This window comes from Chiloscyllium plagiosum, unplaced genomic scaffold, assembly GCF_037043375.1.
Source record: "Chiloscyllium plagiosum isolate Xiang-an unplaced genomic scaffold, Cpla_swu_hap1 HiC_scaffold_31, whole genome shotgun sequence".
Taxonomy (NCBI): Eukaryota; Metazoa; Chordata; class Chondrichthyes; order Orectolobiformes; family Hemiscylliidae; genus Chiloscyllium; species Chiloscyllium plagiosum.
This window is the reverse complement of record NW_028270169.1, coordinates 22,911,932-22,928,665: the sequence shown is the minus strand read 5'-3', so window position 1 is coordinate 22,928,665 and position 16,734 is coordinate 22,911,932. Positions and strand designations below refer to the sequence as shown.

Genomic DNA, 16,734 nt, shown 5'->3' with positions numbered 1-16,734 from the left:
TGCATTAGCATTGAAGCAATAGCACAAATTCTGAGCTTCAGTAATATACCCTGTGCTTGATCAAGGTGATCTTTCTGTTTCTGCGCACTTCTGTCATATTGAACAAACATTCCGATTTGTAAATGTAAAAGCAGATGTTTACTGTGTATCCGTTGGGATTGAAATGATTTATTTAATGTAAGATATAAAGGCCCTTTCATCTCCTTTGGATGGACCCAAGATGCAATATCAGTGTTAAAATGTGCTTCAATACACAATCCCTGTAAAGAAATTTACTGACCTTTGCAAATCAAACAGCCTTTAGAGAGCTTAGATACTCAAAGATAGAACTCTTTGATTGGAAGGCTTTTAATATTTTCTCACTGTTCCTTGCCACAAAATCTCAGAATTGTTAGGGTGCAGAATTAAGCCATGCTTTGCGTTTGAACTAACTTTCCAACCAGCATTCTGACTGAACAGCATTCATCTGCCTTTTCCCCATATCCTTGCACATTGTTTCTATCTAAATAAACATCCAGTACCTTATTGAATGCTTCGATTAAGCTTGCTTTCCCCCACACTTCCAGGCAGTGCATTCCAGACTGGGACCACTTGTGTGAAAATGTCTTCTCTCATGCCACATTTGTGCTCTTTGAGAGTCCATACATTTTATATCAACAGCATTGACCCTTTCTATTGACCTCTTCAAAAACTCAGTTTCCCCTTTAGAAATCCAGGCTAGCCCTTCCTAATCAACCCATGTGATTACTAATTTTATTCCAGTTATTCAATTTATTACCATCCAGTCTTGCAGTTCCTTGAGTCAGATGTGTGTTATCACTATAACATCATATTTTCACATGGCAATCTGCACCTGTAATTTCCCCAATCTTATTTATTATACTCTGTGCATTCACATGCATTTAGACTTCATTAATTTCTCAATCAATTTTCTGTTAATTAAAGGTATATTAAGTAAAGCAATTAATTACTGTGAATCAAAGCTTTTATATTGATAGCCATGGCATTATAGATTTCCTGTAAAGTGTCAAAGAATATTTTAAGTGTCACCCTTCAGTTATGGTACACTATTAACTTTTACTTGTATATTAAAATAAGGTCTCAAGGCCATAAAATGTAGGAGCAGAATTAAATCATTTGGCCCAACAAATCTGCTCTGCCATTTGGTTATGGCTGATATGTTTCTCAATCTCATTCTCCTGCCTTCGCCCCATAATCCTTGATCCCCGTACTAACCACGAACCTGTCTATCTCTACCTGAAATATACTGAGTGATCTGACCTCCACAAACGTTTGTGGCAATGAGTTCCACAGACTCACCACTCTCTAGCTGAAGAAATTCCTCCACATCCCAGTTCTAAAGGGTTGCCCCTTCACTCTGAGGTTGTGCCCTCTGGTCCGAGTCTCTCCTACTAGAGGAAATGTCTACTCTATCCAAGGCTGTCAGTGTTGTGTAAGTTTCAATCAGATCCCCCTCTCATCCTTCTAACCTCCATCAAATACTGACCCAGAATCCTCAACTGCTCCTCACGTAACAAGCTTTCATCCCCGGGATCGTTCTCTGCTGGAGCCTCTCAAAGGCCAGCACATCCTTCATTAGATACAGTGCCCAAAACTGTTCTCAATATTCTGAATGTGTCTGAATATGCTGCCTCAGCAAGTCATCTCTGTTCTTGTATTCTAGCCCTCTTGAAATGAATGCTAACATTGCATTTGCCTTCCTGACTGCCAACTAAACCTGCATGTTATCCTTAAGAGAATCCTGAACTAGGACTCCTAAGAACCTTTGTGCTTCAGATTTCTGAAGCCTTTCCCCATTTATAAAATAGTCCAAACCTCTATTTTTCCTACCAAAGTACATAATCTTACATTTTTCCCACGATGTATTCCACCTGCCACTTCTTTGCTCACTCTCCTTGCCTGTTCAAGTCCTTCTGCAGCCTCCTCAAACTACCTGGCCCTCCAGTTATCTACGTGTCATCTGAAAACTTGGCAACATTGTCTCCAGTTCCTTAACTGGGTTGTTAATCCATAACATGACTAGTTATGGTCCCAACACTGACACCTGGGAACTCCACTAGTCACCAGCTGCCATTCTGAAAAAGAATTCTGCCTGTCAGCCAATCCTATATCCCTGCCAGTATCTTGCCCCTAATGCCATAGGCTGATACCTTATTTAGCAGCCTCCTGTGTGGCACCTTGTTAAAGGCCTTCTGGAAAACCAATAGATCACAACCACCGACTCTCCTTTGTTAATGTGCTTGTTATGCCCTCCAAAGAATTCTAACAGATTTGTCAGGCATTACCACCCCTTGACAAAGCTGTGCTGACTCAGCCCGATTTTACCATGCGAATCCTCTCATGGAGCATTGAGAATGTTATTAATGATAGCACCAAACTGACATTAAAGATACCTGTAATAATTTGAAAGGAGAGCAGGAAGTTTTCCCAGGCCACTATTTGCCCCTTAACCAGCAGTGTCAAACCAGGGCTTTTGCTCAAAACGTCGACTTTCCTGCTCCTCAGATGCTGCCTGACCTGCTGTGCTTTTCCAGAACCACTCTAATTTTGACTGTGCCAACACCAGACCCATGCCAGGTTCTCTCAGCATTTACCTCATTTTTGTTTGTCACACTTTTCTAAGTACAAATTAGCAGTGGCTTTCCCCTATATTCCATTAGGAACTGTGCATCAGTGATTTTGGTTGGTTAGAAATTTAATTAGTATCAGAAGGGTACATTATAGTCTGTAACCCCACCCAAAGCTGGTGGTCAGTTAGTTCATTTGACTGGACACCTGGTTTGCTTTGCAGAGTGACATTAACAGTGTGGATTCAATTCCCACATCAGCCGAGGTTACCCCCTTCTTAACCTGTTCCCTCACCTGAGGTGTGGTGACCGTCAGGTTAAATTCTCTCTAATGAGAGAGCAGCCTCATGGCTATCTGGAACTATGGCAACTTCTCCTTTACAGAGGTGTCAAAGACCATCTTTCTTACTTATTACAAAAGTGGAAAGCAGAAATTGGAAGTTAAAATGTTATTGGTACTTTCATGGCAAACTTATAAAATCTTCCAATAAAGATTTTTATCAGCATCTCTGTTTGGATCTTTTCCTGGTGATTTTTTTAATATATATATTTAAACTCAAGTATTAGCATCAGTGAAACAGTTTTGGAGGAATGCCAGCACCTTGCAACATGGGCAAAACTGATTTGACGAATTGCACACAAAGCTAATCCTTGTGGGTTACTGATTATTAATTGATATAGTAACTGCCTTTGGATCCTTAAATTCATTAAAATCTCTCAACATGTTCCTTTAATGATGCTATTGCTATTCATCATTTAAAGAAACGGTTTGTTGAAAATGCTCACTCTTTAACTACTGGAATTGAAAGTATCTATTTCAATACAGCTTGATTTTTACTTCAGAGACCCACACCTATGGCACTACAACTTGGAACAAAATCGCAGCTTATGTTTGAGTTGACTTTATTTCAATTGATCTCTCCACCTTAGCCTGAATATACTAAACCAATTTAGTATCCTTTTCATAGCCGTTTACGGACATTACCCTACAGAATTGCAGATGTGTTGGCTCAAGTTTTTTCTCATTTAAACTGTGAATGCATAAAATTAAGAGCAAGAAAATGTTTAAAAATCAGGTCAAATATCTTGGAAGGGAATATTTCAGAACAAGATTTATTTGGCAGACTCAAGAGTAGATATTTAACTTGAATGAACCCATTAAATAAAGCCACTTGACAATCAGTTGATAATGGTTTTAGATCCCAAGCTGTCCCATCAATTCATTATCTAAATACCACAACCATAATAAAATTAATTTACTGCTAAGCTAAATACATTATTTTTGTAACTGCAGTGTTACATTGCGAAAGATTTTGTTGAAGTTAACTCATTGCGTAACACAGGTTAGGTCTGCTAAAGTTCATAGCTCATGAAAGGCTACATCCATTGGGTGGAAATATAGAAGTCCTATCAAATTAATATTCATAGAAACAAAGCAAATTGTATATATATATGTGCATACACTTATATTTCAGTTCAAATGGGCATTGGTTCCAATAAATCTGAGCAACAAGCAATACCATCCTTACACCATTTAATATGAACTGTTGCTGTGATTTGTACCCAACATACTGATGCCTGAATGAGTAATGGTCATGGACACTTGTACCATTTTTAGGAGGTCTTGTGAGGAAAAAAAAATATTGCTGAAAATGGAGATATGTTGCTGAAGCTTTTCATTTTGTTCTTATCAGGACAAATTAAAGAAATACTACAGGAGAAAACAATAGTTAACTATTGCTCAAAAGGAGGCAACAAGTTACCAGCTGTCTGTGCTCCCATGTAAGATTTTTTAAAAGTGCAAGACTTGAACATATTCCTTTTGTTTGCAGAGAACAGGTCTTTGTGTAAGCTTCAAGCAAGAATAAATGAGCAACACTGAGCTCAACTGATCATCCTAAATTGTTCATTGATGCACGCTTAAGATTATTTACCATATGCTACCTATTTATGGAATGATATCCAATAGATGGTATTTTCTTTGGATTTAACAAGCTTAGGTTGGTTGAGTACAATCTGTATTCTGCCTATCATAAATATCTGAAGGAACATGCTAAATGAAAAGCTTTGGTAAAAGTCTTTTTAAATCAACATTCAAGTTCTGTATTGCCAATCTCCTTTCAGAAAAATTAGTGGTTATTTTTTGTCCATAGCAAGGACATATTCTTGATAGTGGAATGACATTGGCACTAAATGTAAATAATTACAAAGAGGAAATGATGTTAAATATTCTTTAAAGTATAATATACTTTACTACAAATCATTACTCAAAGTATTCAAAAAGAACAGAACATTGTACAAGCTTCCTGAGTTTTATTAAAGAAACTCAATTTGGAAATAAATAAAAGGGAGAAGTGTTGAACAAGGAAATTTAGTGTACTGCTGGACTGTTGTGACAAAGTATCTTTTGAATTTGGAGAAATTGGAAGACTTAGGGCAACTCTGTCCTAAGTGACCATCTAACCCATGTTATATCTGATCTGGGAATTAAATGCAAATTAAATGTGTCTGGAGCCATATTTAAACAGATGATACTTTATTCAACTCTAACTGTGGGAATACTTCATAGCATTATCAAACTTTTCAATAAACGACTCTTTGGCATCACTGAAAAAGGATAGATACAAATTGTTGTAAATCTGTATTTGATTGTTTCTCTCTTTCTGTTAACAACAGCTGTCCTATTTTTCAACAGTTCATCATTGGCAGTTTCCTGTCAACCCCTCTAGAACTTAAGCTCTTTAATTATTCATATCCTTATTGGACTACAGTAGTTGGCTACTGCATTGGTACTTCAACATTTATCTGTGTTCCGTCCTACATGGTTTACAAAATTATAATTACTCCAGGAACATTTAAACAGGTATGTGGCAGACGTTCAAGTGAGTCTTCACACTCAGTTTTGGTGACTAGTGGGGACAAGACCCTGGAAAGCAAACAATGTTCAGATTATTCCAAGGGAACTATGCAAGTGTCACAGATTGACCGACTGTTTGAAATGCTTGCTTGCTGATTCATTTGTTTATTTTCAGAAGTGTGTTTGATATCTCCTCATTGTTTAAGTGTAGAAGGAATTAATATCTAGCTTCCTGTTCGTTTTCTGCCAATTTTCTCATCTGCTTTGTGGAATATATTTTTAAAATTCTGGGGTAAAAGCTCCACAGGCATTAAACACTTCGCAATAGCTTACCCATTTTACATTCTTGGTAGCCCCATAATTGTGAGACAGAGACTCAGTCAGTGGGAGCTCTGAATTGCCTGTCCTTCACAATTTCAGGACTTCAGTATGAACCTAATCAAATGTAGTAACTGAAAAATAAAGTTAAAAGTTCAAAGCCCGGAGTGCTGCATGGCACCAAGTTTTGTACAAAGTAAAAATTTGAACCCATTCCTGCTGTTACTCAAATAGTGTAGATCATTTTGGAAAGAGTGGCTGGAATGCTTTAAGAAGCAGAAACATGAGCTAATTATTCCATTCCAGGGAAAGAGGGAGAGACAGCGGAGGCCCAGGCTAATGCTTTAGTGACAATTTCAGACACTGTCACAGCAGCTGGTGCTGTTTCAATTCAATTAATAAACCTGGAATATAAAGTTAATCCCAGTAATGATGTCCGTGACCACGAACAATCGTTGTTATAAAAACCCATTTGGTTTGCTAATTTCCTTTAGGAAAAGAAACCTGTCTTTCTTATCCAGTTTGGCCTAAAATACACCTTAGACACCCAGAAATTTGGTTGACTCTTAACTGCCCTATGAAATGGCCTGGAAGCTGCTTAGGGAAATTAGGGATGTGTAACAAATGCTGACCTTAGCTGTGAAAGCCGCATCCCCTGAAGGAATAAAGAAACTCAGGAACAAAAATTGAACTACCGGAACCAACATCCTGGCTGAGATGAATGAACTTAGCACAGACCAAATACTGAAGTAGGGAACATCCTGAGGGATTGGTATTGTCCACTTGCCTTGGGTGTTTTAGGTAAAAGCCCTGATGAAGGGCTTTTGCCCGAAACATTGATTTTCCTGCTCCTCGGATGCTGCCTGACCTGCTGTGCTTTTCCAGCACCACTATAATCTAGACCTTGGGTGTTGTTTTAGTCCAGTTGCCAGACTCCTGACTTTGATTCATCACTACAGTTTTAAGGCCCATTCCAGACCTTATAACATGGAACCGAATTATTAAGCCTTAATTGAAGCAGGCACAGAGGCAACTAGCCAGGAAACCTCACAAGCCCACTAGCATGCTGGATCCCTGATTTCATCCAATCACTGGGCTATTTTCACAGATGCATATGAACAAATTACAGGTCTACCTGCCCTCTGTCTCTTATCTTTGGAGGCTATCGTTTGCTTCATCAGTGTTTGCTTTGGGAACCCTCCAAGCATCTTTACTTGGATAATAAGCCTGGCACAGAGTCTCAGCTGATCAGCTTTCTCACATAGTGCAGGCATCTGATGCCCATTTGAGCTGGACAATGGGGTCCAAAGACTGTCAGCTAAAATCTTGGTGATGGTCTGGCTTGACAATTTTTTGCTTTCCTCCTTCAGTTAAAACTGCAGCAATTTGATTGTTCACCTCGACAAATAAATCCCACTCAGACTAATGGTTTAATAGTTACATACAAGGAACTCAGCTTCATAGTCAATAAAATGATCATGTCATGAAATGGTTATGCCCATTAGATAAATGAAATATGTAAATATCGTAAGTGATTGTTTTAAATTTTCATGAATCATTGATTGCACTTCTTTCCTTTAGCATTCACAGCAATCATGCTTTTTCCTCAAAAGGAGTTAATGGACATTAGTGATGTTCCACTGAAAGTACTGTGCCTAAGATACCATGCTGAAGTGTCTACTTTTAATATGTTTAATTCTAGATATAATACCAGTCTATTCAGTTCTGTCCTCAACCAGCAGTGGCAAACAGCTCATACATTCTACTGCCACTGGATTACAATCAACTTTTTTCAACTCCCCATGCCTGTGGGGACAATTTGAAGGTCATTTCAAGCACCTAATTGACTCTCCAAGGATTAAGGCAAATTTCTGACCTGTGTGGTTCAGTATCACAGATAGCTATTCATTTCTCCACTGTTGGGAAGAATTGGTGTGTACAGTATATTACACCCAATAATTTTAGGTTATATTCTGAAAACTTGTTACAAACATTGCTTCAAAAACAATTTGACAAGGCATATTTTCTTTTATATTCAATCAAGGGTTATAGACATGACTACATTTATTGACCGTCCATACTTGGCCCAGAGAACCATACCAATTTGTAACTATATTCATGATGGAGAAATAAATGTTTTGGCTCGTGAACAAAGCAACAGACACATTAGAATAGCAACACATCCTGTAAAGGTTTAGTGTGTGCAGAATGGTCGCAGTTTTTATTGGACTGTTGTCAGACAGACACGTCTGTAAAGTTAAAACAGCACTATTGTAGATTACATTATTGTGCTATTACAGCTTGTATTCCATTATAATTTCATGACAGTATAAGAAAGCTGATTTTCTTTGTTTTATAAGTATGAGTCAGTAATTCATGTATTTTACACAATGTTGATTCAAAGAGTGACTTTTTAATTGTATACCAAAGAAATTATATGTAATAACATACTTAAAACTTGTATTTTAACAGCGACTGTTAAGAAGTATCACTCCAGAAGTTGACGAAAATGAAACTCCTAATTCTGGTATCCACCTGAATTCTGTTTGATACAACCATGATGGGTCTTACCTTCTTGGACTGACTGCTCAGATCAGTCAATGATATTTGAGAGGTCAAACTCATACCCCAAATTATTATGCTACACATTGTTTTTATAATAAATGAGTACCAGTGACTGGAGACTGTTGCTATGTCCTAAAATGATGTATTTTGTGTATTTTGAAGCAATTGGTATTGTAATTATAGTCAAGCAATTTATTGTTGAATTACAACATCAGAATTTTTTATGACCAAGCTGCCAAAGCAACATTTCAAAGATAATTAGAAATTTAATTTTAACATAAGATGGAGTTTGGTTTGGTTGTTAAAGGTTACATGAAGTCATTGTAATTGGCTTGTGTATTTGTTCAAAAGTGTAAATTGTTGACTTTTAGTCCAAGTGTAGTCATGAACCTGATTTTTGATGTATTTGATGGAAGACTTCACATCTATGTTCAGGGTGCCTTATCCATTATATGCTGTATTTCAATATTAATCATTGCTTTTATATTTAAAAAAAACTGCAGATAAATGGGAAATAAAGTGACCAAAAGGAAGAGGTAGCTGGAATAGCAAAAACAGATTTTTGTAATACTACATTCAAAACAAATCATTTAAAATATTGATCGTAATTTTTATAAACCATTTCATACATACATTTTTATATTTGAAGCTTCAAGACTCTGTTAAGTACTCACGTAAGAGCATTGAGTGACAGGAGTTAGAAGGTCATGTTGCAGCTGTACAGGACATTGGTTAGGCCACTTTTGGAATAGTGTGTGCAATTCTGGTCTCCTTCCTATTGGAAGTTCAGAAAAGCTGTATAAGGATGTTGCCAGGATTTGAACTATAGGGAGAGGCTGAATAGGCTGGGGTTGTTTTCCCTGGACTGTCAGAATAGGAAAGTTTCAGAGGGATATGGACCAAATGCTGGATAAAGGGGACTAGATTAGGTTAGGATATCTGGTTGGCATGAATGAGTTGGTCTGTTTCACTGCTCTACTGTTGTCCAAACTTAATGTGATGGTTACCCTGGACATTGTAGTCAAGTGGAGAAAGTGAGGTCTGCAGATGCTGGAGATCAGAGCTGAAAATGTGTTGCTGGAGAAGCGCAGCAGGTCAGGCAGCATCCAGGGAACAGGAGAATCGACGTATCGGGCATAAGCCCGAAGATTCCTGAAGAAGGGCTTATGCCCGAAACGTCGATTCTCCTGTTCCCTGGATGCTGCCAGACCTGCTGCGCTTCTCCAGCAACACATTTTCAGCATTGTAGTCAAGTAGCAACTTGAAAGCATTGAAAATTAATTGAACATCCACTGACAAGATTGTTGTAATTCAAACTACATCCAGGTGGTAGTATAATCCTTTGTCTTCACATATCTGATGACTGAGCTGCTAAAGTTTGATACACATCAATGTGTGTGGCATTTTTACCCAACCTACTTACTTCTTTCAGGACTATGATACTACAGCTGTTGTTCTGAGCTTATAAAGTTGCCCATGGTAGTTGAGTAATGTATGAATTTAATTTTCCATCAAAACATTGTAGAAAGAGAGACGAATTACACAATGCAAAAGAAAAACTTCCCTTTTGATGTAGAAGTCCAATTCTATGTTAGGTGAAGATTTCTACTGCAAAGAAAGGAAACCTACAAAACCATTTACCTTGCAGTTATCACTTTACATTGGGTCATGAAATAAAATGTGTTATACCTAGACATTTTAGAAGGCATCATCAGTCATTCGCATAATTATTCTAGCAACATTCATCACAATTCTCTTAAAAAGCCACTGCTACATAATTCAGTCAATTAACAAGACATTAATTGACTACTGTTTGAATCAGAGTTCATGTCTTTATACTCTCTGTGATGTTGTTTGCTCAGGTCTCATGTGAGACCGATTCGCAGTTATTTTCCTATAGTTACGTAAAATGATGGCACATTTCTGCTGCATCTGACCATGCAGATTAAGTTTCTTCTAATCAAAGCACTATTCGCGGGCAAATGTGAACTGCTATAAATGTAAATATTTAAAATTTCATTTTTAAAAAAATGACCAGACCAAATTATTTTGTTCTGAGGTAGATGAATTGAAAGTATTGATTGTAACAAAGGAAAACAGATTGATTTCCCAACAGCAACAAATATTTTGACTTTTTCTTCTCAGCTGCTTATTATTTCATTGTACAGCCAGAGAGGATTGAACAATTTGGCTACAGTCTCCCCTGGTATTGCTTCTGCCAAAAGAAACCAGTTAACACACAGTAAAATGAAAAATATTTTAAAATAGAATTTTTTTTACTAAAACAAAGAACAATCCTGCATCAAACAAGACACTCAAAAGTGATCCACATTGACCAAATCTTGAATTTATATCAGTGACGTTGTTCCCTTAACGTGAAATGTTTTTGTTGAGGGGTTTTGTCATTTAATAAATGATTCACTGGATTGTGTTGTTCAATTGAAAATCATTAGCTAAGAATCTAATTAAAATCTACTTAAATTGAGACCCAGAAGATGAATGAGCCCACTAAAACAATAAACTGAATAAGAACACACAGATTTGGATAGGAATGGGTCAGTCGGCTCCAGTAGCCTGCTTTAGCATTCAATAACATCATTGCTGAGCTGCTTGTGGCCTCGACTCTATATTCCAGCCTACTACTAATAACTAGACACCCTTGTTAGTCAGGAATGTTTCTAACACTTCCTCAAAAGTATTCAATAACGATGAATATTGTGATTGTAAGCACATTTGAGAAATTCTAAATATTATATACAGTGCACCAAAACACTCCATCTGGTGGCCTGCGAATTAATTCAATGTTAAAACACCTGAAAACATTCTGCTACGATTGTGATGAAACTGCCTCTGCCCTTTCTACCTTGGTTAAGTTTAAATAATCCCTTTCTGCTGAATTAAATTCCAATTGATCTTATTCCTGTTGCCCAAATCTGCCTCGACAACTTGGTTAACCACTTCCACCATTCAGGGCACAACGAGCCAGACCAATCTATCCACACAAAAGGCACAAATTCCTTTATGACAGTGGTGGAGCAGATCTTTTCCCATTGCAGGGGTGGGGTCAACAGCCGGGGGCACAATCGTATTTATGGCTAATAAGAAATTGCTTAATGCAGTGGGTGGTTAATTTTGGAATTGTCAATTTTTCCTGCAAACCAAATTCTCGTACAAGTTAGGCAGCAAACATATTTTGGAAAGAAAGCCAAAGTCCCTCAACAGCAACATATTATCATTTAAGTGAACTAGCTGTGAACATCCCCAACATTTAAAAGGCATCTGAATGGGTATATGAATAGGAAAGATTTAGAAGGACATGGGCCAAGTGCTGGCAAATGGGATTAATTTAGGATATCTGGTTGGCATGGACGAGTTGGACCAAAGGGTGTATTTCTGTGTTGTATAACTCTATGTCTATGAGAAGATAGTTGTGAATCATAATATTTGCCTTTTTTATTGTCATTAAAATGTGAGGGTTTTTTTTGTCTGTCATTTATGTTGATGTCCTTCCATCAGTAATGGGACTATGAACCATTATTCCCTTAGTCAGCCCATGGATAAGTGCCTGTAATTGAATAGCTTGCACTGTCCAGTGCTAATTAAAATTTTTCTTCATATTGGGTTATCGACAAAACTTCGCACAATATGAGAACCAGACACATAGAAAAGCTGAGTATAAACTGGGACTAATAAACTGGCTTTAGATCAAATTGTCAGAGTGATGGCTGATAAACTAAGATAACATTATCTTGTGCTGATTATGATTTCACAGCATTCCAGTCATTTATAAAATGTACTTGGAATATGTTGCACATTAAAGAGATCATTAAATGCTCTTTACAGTGCACACAGCTTCGTTCATTTTTGTTAAGTACAGTATTTTCATATTTGTGAGGTTGCTTATGCAACTGCCAGTGTATGAATCCATTTTTGTATGTCTTCTGTATTTGTTGCACAAGTCTGTACGTTTATTGACTGCGTCAGTTATATATTACTGTCTAATGTCTTGTCTAGCTTTTGTATGTATGCAAATTATATTTCTAAATTGTTGTAGTAATTATATCTTGCAAATGTGTGCCTATTATTTTACATGATTAAATAAAAGTTTATGATTTCCATTAACTAGAATGATGACTTAATAAATTTGTATGGAGGTAAAAATATTACATGCACATCTAATTGCTTCCTGCCCAACCACAACATTCATTTGTAGGATCATGGAAAGTGGCAATTTTTCTTGTTTTTGAAAACACCAGACTAAATAAATAGTATTTAAAATATCCTATTTAAAACATTGTTCAAAAGTGAATTTAATTTCCTGCAAGTTGGAGAGACTTATAAAATGGCCAAGTTAATTTCAATTTCTTCCTGTGACAAAATGGAAGTTTTGATACTCTGACAAGCCTTTGAGGAAGACAGCAATGTTGTTGCTAAGACAAGGATAAAGAAATATCAATAAGTTACTCTAAAAGGCAAGTGCTCAATCCACAAAGCTTCCATTATGAGCTGACCAGATTTAGTTCTCTACTATATATAAGAGAGACCATCATCCGCATAGAACAAGAAATAAATCCTGCTGTTTAAAGTAATTATTTTCATTTTGTAGACTGTTGTTCAAAAAAATAACAGAAGAAAAGATGCTGCACACTATTTTCACGTTTCAAAACAAATCATACCCTTGTGCAAGGAAAACAGAAAATTTCCAAGTTGCACTGTGATTAATTCACTGATGGTCCTTACCAGAATAGCATTAATATACTGGAATGTGATACCAATCATGAATTCAGAATTGATATTTTATTCTATATAAAAAGTATTACTATATGATGGAGAATCACAAACCAAACACTACACTATTTACATTTTTGAAAGTTATTTTGCAAAATCCAAGTTTACAATTGTGGTTTAGTTTGTTAATACATTGGTACACATTTGGATAGTGCTGTGGATCAGACCAAACCCCCTCAAAATATATTCAGAAGATAGCCCAGAGCCTAACTTCTTGTTATTTTCAAGGTAAGTATAAGACGTATTCTGGATGCAATTCGATTGGTCAAACTAAACGTTAAACAAAACATACTTTATTGTTACACTACGGTTAAAATAAAGACAAAATAAAAAAAGAAAATTGGCTTAACTAACTACTGAAATGTTTAATAATATATACTAACTATATAGTAACATCCCATAAACACACCATTGGCAAAGCCAAATTCAGTAAAATAGATTGTCTCACATACAATTCTAGCAGCAAAAAATCCAGCTTAATAGCTGTGAGAGAGAGAGGAAAAGAGCTTGCACATCCAGCTTCAAGACTCCAGCAACTACAGAAAGCTAAAACTAAAATTCCTGGTATTGTGGGAGCTTGACTCCATCCATTCGAACTGCTTGTTCTAATTTTTAAGAAATTCCCAAGTTGTTTATTGACTTTAAGCAGACCATTCAGCACCTCTCTCTCAACCTTGCTTCATAAAAAAAAGAACAAAATACCTCTCTTCAAGCCATAGTATCATCCTAGATAGTGTTATATATAGAGATATTTTGTCAGCAATGATTGAGAATGGTCGAATGGATAAGAAAGCGTTTTAATTGTCACAAAGCTGGTCCCTTTTTTCTAAAAGCTGTTCATTTTCTCAAGGATACTGTATCCTTGGCCTTTTCAGAGGGTCGGAAACATCTCTCGGTGTTGATTAGACTTATTTGGTACAGAGATAAAAGGGTATCGAGAGACTTTTTGTTTATATGTAAATAGATGAGACTTCAGGCCAAAGTGGTCATATTTTAGAAGTGACCTGTATAATGAAAAAGAGAGTGGTCAGCTCTCTAGCAGCACTTCAGTTCAGTCCAGAAATAGGAGTTCAAAATTGAACGGTGTGAAAACAGGCTCTCTCTCTCTCCTGTCCTTCTAACTTCAACCTGTAAGCATTTGTTCCATTTATACTGTTTTTCAAGAGGGTTTATTTATTGGGAATGTTTTGTATATTTGGAACAGCATAATTAAGTATAGCTTGGATAGACTGAGTTCTGTAGGGTTTCTTTATTCTGTTCTTCATGTTTCATTGTGTAATTTTGTGAATAAATTTCTGTCTATTTTAAAACCTGGTAGTCAACCTTGCAAACTTACTCCAGGTAATTTTCACTGTACAGTTACTGAAACAAATTGCAAAGTTATGGTCTGGGCTACCTGCTTAAGAATGTTTTGAGTAGTCTGGCCTAGTCCATAACAGACTGGGGGCTCGTCTGGGATTTTAAACAGCGAGTGGTAGGTGCTAGTGTCTTTATTTCGGTTGTTGGTTTGGTTGGGAGACAAAGTTTGGGATAGTAATGGGTCTTGCAGTTGCCAGACGTTTTCTGGATGTGGATACGTGACTTCAGAAATTTTGCAAAAGGTGAATAAGACCAAGCTGCAGGAATTAGCAGAGATGCTGGAATTGGAACTGGCTGCTTCTGTGAGGAGAATTATAGCAGTGGCTCAGCATTTAAACTTGCTGGGGAAATCATCAGAATCAATAGAGACGGCAAGAATTCAATCGCAAATGAAGCAGCTTGAGTTAGAGGGGAGAGAAAAGGAAAGGGCAGCAGAAATGAAACAGTTTGAGTTATGGTTAAAAGCAGGAGAGGGAAGAGAGCAGAACAGAGAGAAGAGAGAGCAGCAGAACAGAGAGAAAAAGGGAGAGCAGCAGAAGAGAGGGAAAAAGAGAGCAGAGAAAGAAAAATAGACAGCTTTTGAACTTCAAAACTTACACTTAAAAAGGAAAGTCAGCTTAAAAGACTGGGGATAAAGGGTGAGGGTAGGCTCTGTGAGGAAGGGAGTGAGGGTGAGCAAGCCCCTGGTAGTCAAAAGCCTAATAAGAAACTGGTTAAGTATGTTCAAGCCTAAAGTTGATGAGAAGGTTGCTAAACAAATGCAGTGGCCAGTGGCAATGTGGGTTTTGTTGATCCAAATGAAACGTATAAGTAGGGCTAGTGAGGTATTTGCATCATTATCAGAGGAGGTATCTGGGAAGTACGAGGAAGTAAATAAAGCCATTTTAAGTGCATATGAGCTTGTACCAGAAGCCTATAGACAACTGTTCAGGAATCTAAGGAAGGATCCTGGTCAAACCTATATTGAGATTGAAAGGATCAAACAGAGTAATTTCGATAGATGGATAAGAGCTTTAAAAATCGAGCAAACATATAGAGAGGTAATTATTTTGGAGGAATTCAAAAATTCACTCTCTGAATTAGTGCAAACTCATGTGGAAGAGCAGAGAGTTGAAGCAGCAAGGTTAGCAGCTGAAGTGGCTGATGATTATGAACTGGTCCACAAAACTTGGTTTGGCTTCCAGAATTAATTTCGGTCCATGAGGGGTAGAAATTGGGGCAAAGAGAAATCCTCACGTGGAAAGGGAAAGGTAGATCCCAGTGAAGATCATATGGATAATTTACCACAGAGTAAAGAAGAAACCCTTGAGAGGGACAAAGAAGTCAAAAAGCTCTGGTGTTTTCATTGTAATAAAATGGGCCACAGTACTGGCGGGCTTGGAGAAAGCCAGATGTAGGAAAACCAGACAGGCCTGGAGGTTTTGTTGGACTAGTAACAAAAGGCACAAGGGAAGTTAGACAACTGCCTCAGAGTGTACAAGACGATCAGAGGTTGATTAAGGAGGAAGTGCCCGACTTGCTTAAAAAAATTCATGCAAGGATAAAGTTTATTCACAAAGGCCAGGAGTAGTAGGTAAGGAGGTTACAATATTAAGGGACACAGGATCCTCTCAGTCTATAGTGCTGAGGGATGAGGAGATATGTACTCCTGAGGGACTACTGTCAGAAAAGGTACTGGTAACAGGAATTCATGGTGAGACAAAAAGTGCTCAATTGTGTAAATTAAGGCTACAGACTCCAGAGAAGAGTGGAGAATTTGTGGTAGGAGTACTGGGCAAACTCTCATCTCCAGGAATACAATTTGTCTTTGCAAATGATATAGCTGATTCACTGGGTAGGCGTGCTGCCTAATCTAGTTGAAAAGTCAGTGGAGACGCAGGTAACTGAAGAAATGAAGGATGTTTTTCCAGGAATTTTCCCTGATTGTGTGGTTACAAGATCACAGAGGCACAAGTTGAAGCAAGAGAGATCAAAAGACACAGATAAGGAATTTGACACAGCTTTATCAGAAACCTTTTTTGATCAGAAAAGTGGCACAGCAAGAGCAAATAGGTAAGCATGCAATCATCTTTCGCTTTCCTAAGCTGATTGAGTTACAGCAGAAAGATGAGAACTTAAAAGTTATATCAAAAGGCATTTACAGAGGAGTGTGAATGCATCCTTGTGTGTTATTACTTAACAAATGATGTCTTAATGAGGAAATTGAGACCATCACACATTCAAGCAGATGAGACATAGGCAGAGATTCATCAAATTGTT

The 16,734-nt window shown here is 37.3% G+C and overlaps 1 protein-coding gene across 5 annotated transcripts in view; it reads left to right on the top strand.

The window, feature by feature from the left end:
- slc6a4a (solute carrier family 6 member 4a) overlaps positions 1-8,621 on the top strand; it is a 58,927-nt gene extending 50,306 nt beyond the window's left edge. For 4 of the 5 annotated variants that reach the window (XM_087977341.1, XM_043718424.2, XM_087977340.1 and 1 more), the window contains 2 exons: positions 5,284-5,451; positions 8,236-8,621. In XM_087977341.1, the coding sequence (XP_087833467.1) occupies positions 5,284-5,451; positions 8,236-8,313 (246 nt within the window). In that variant the 3' untranslated portion in view covers positions 8,314-8,621. Of the gene's footprint in view, positions 1-4,282; positions 4,802-5,283; positions 5,452-8,235 lie in introns of those variants that run through there. The other variant, XM_087977342.1, reaches the window with a different exon arrangement.
- Positions 8,622-16,734: the final 8,113 nt, after the last annotated feature.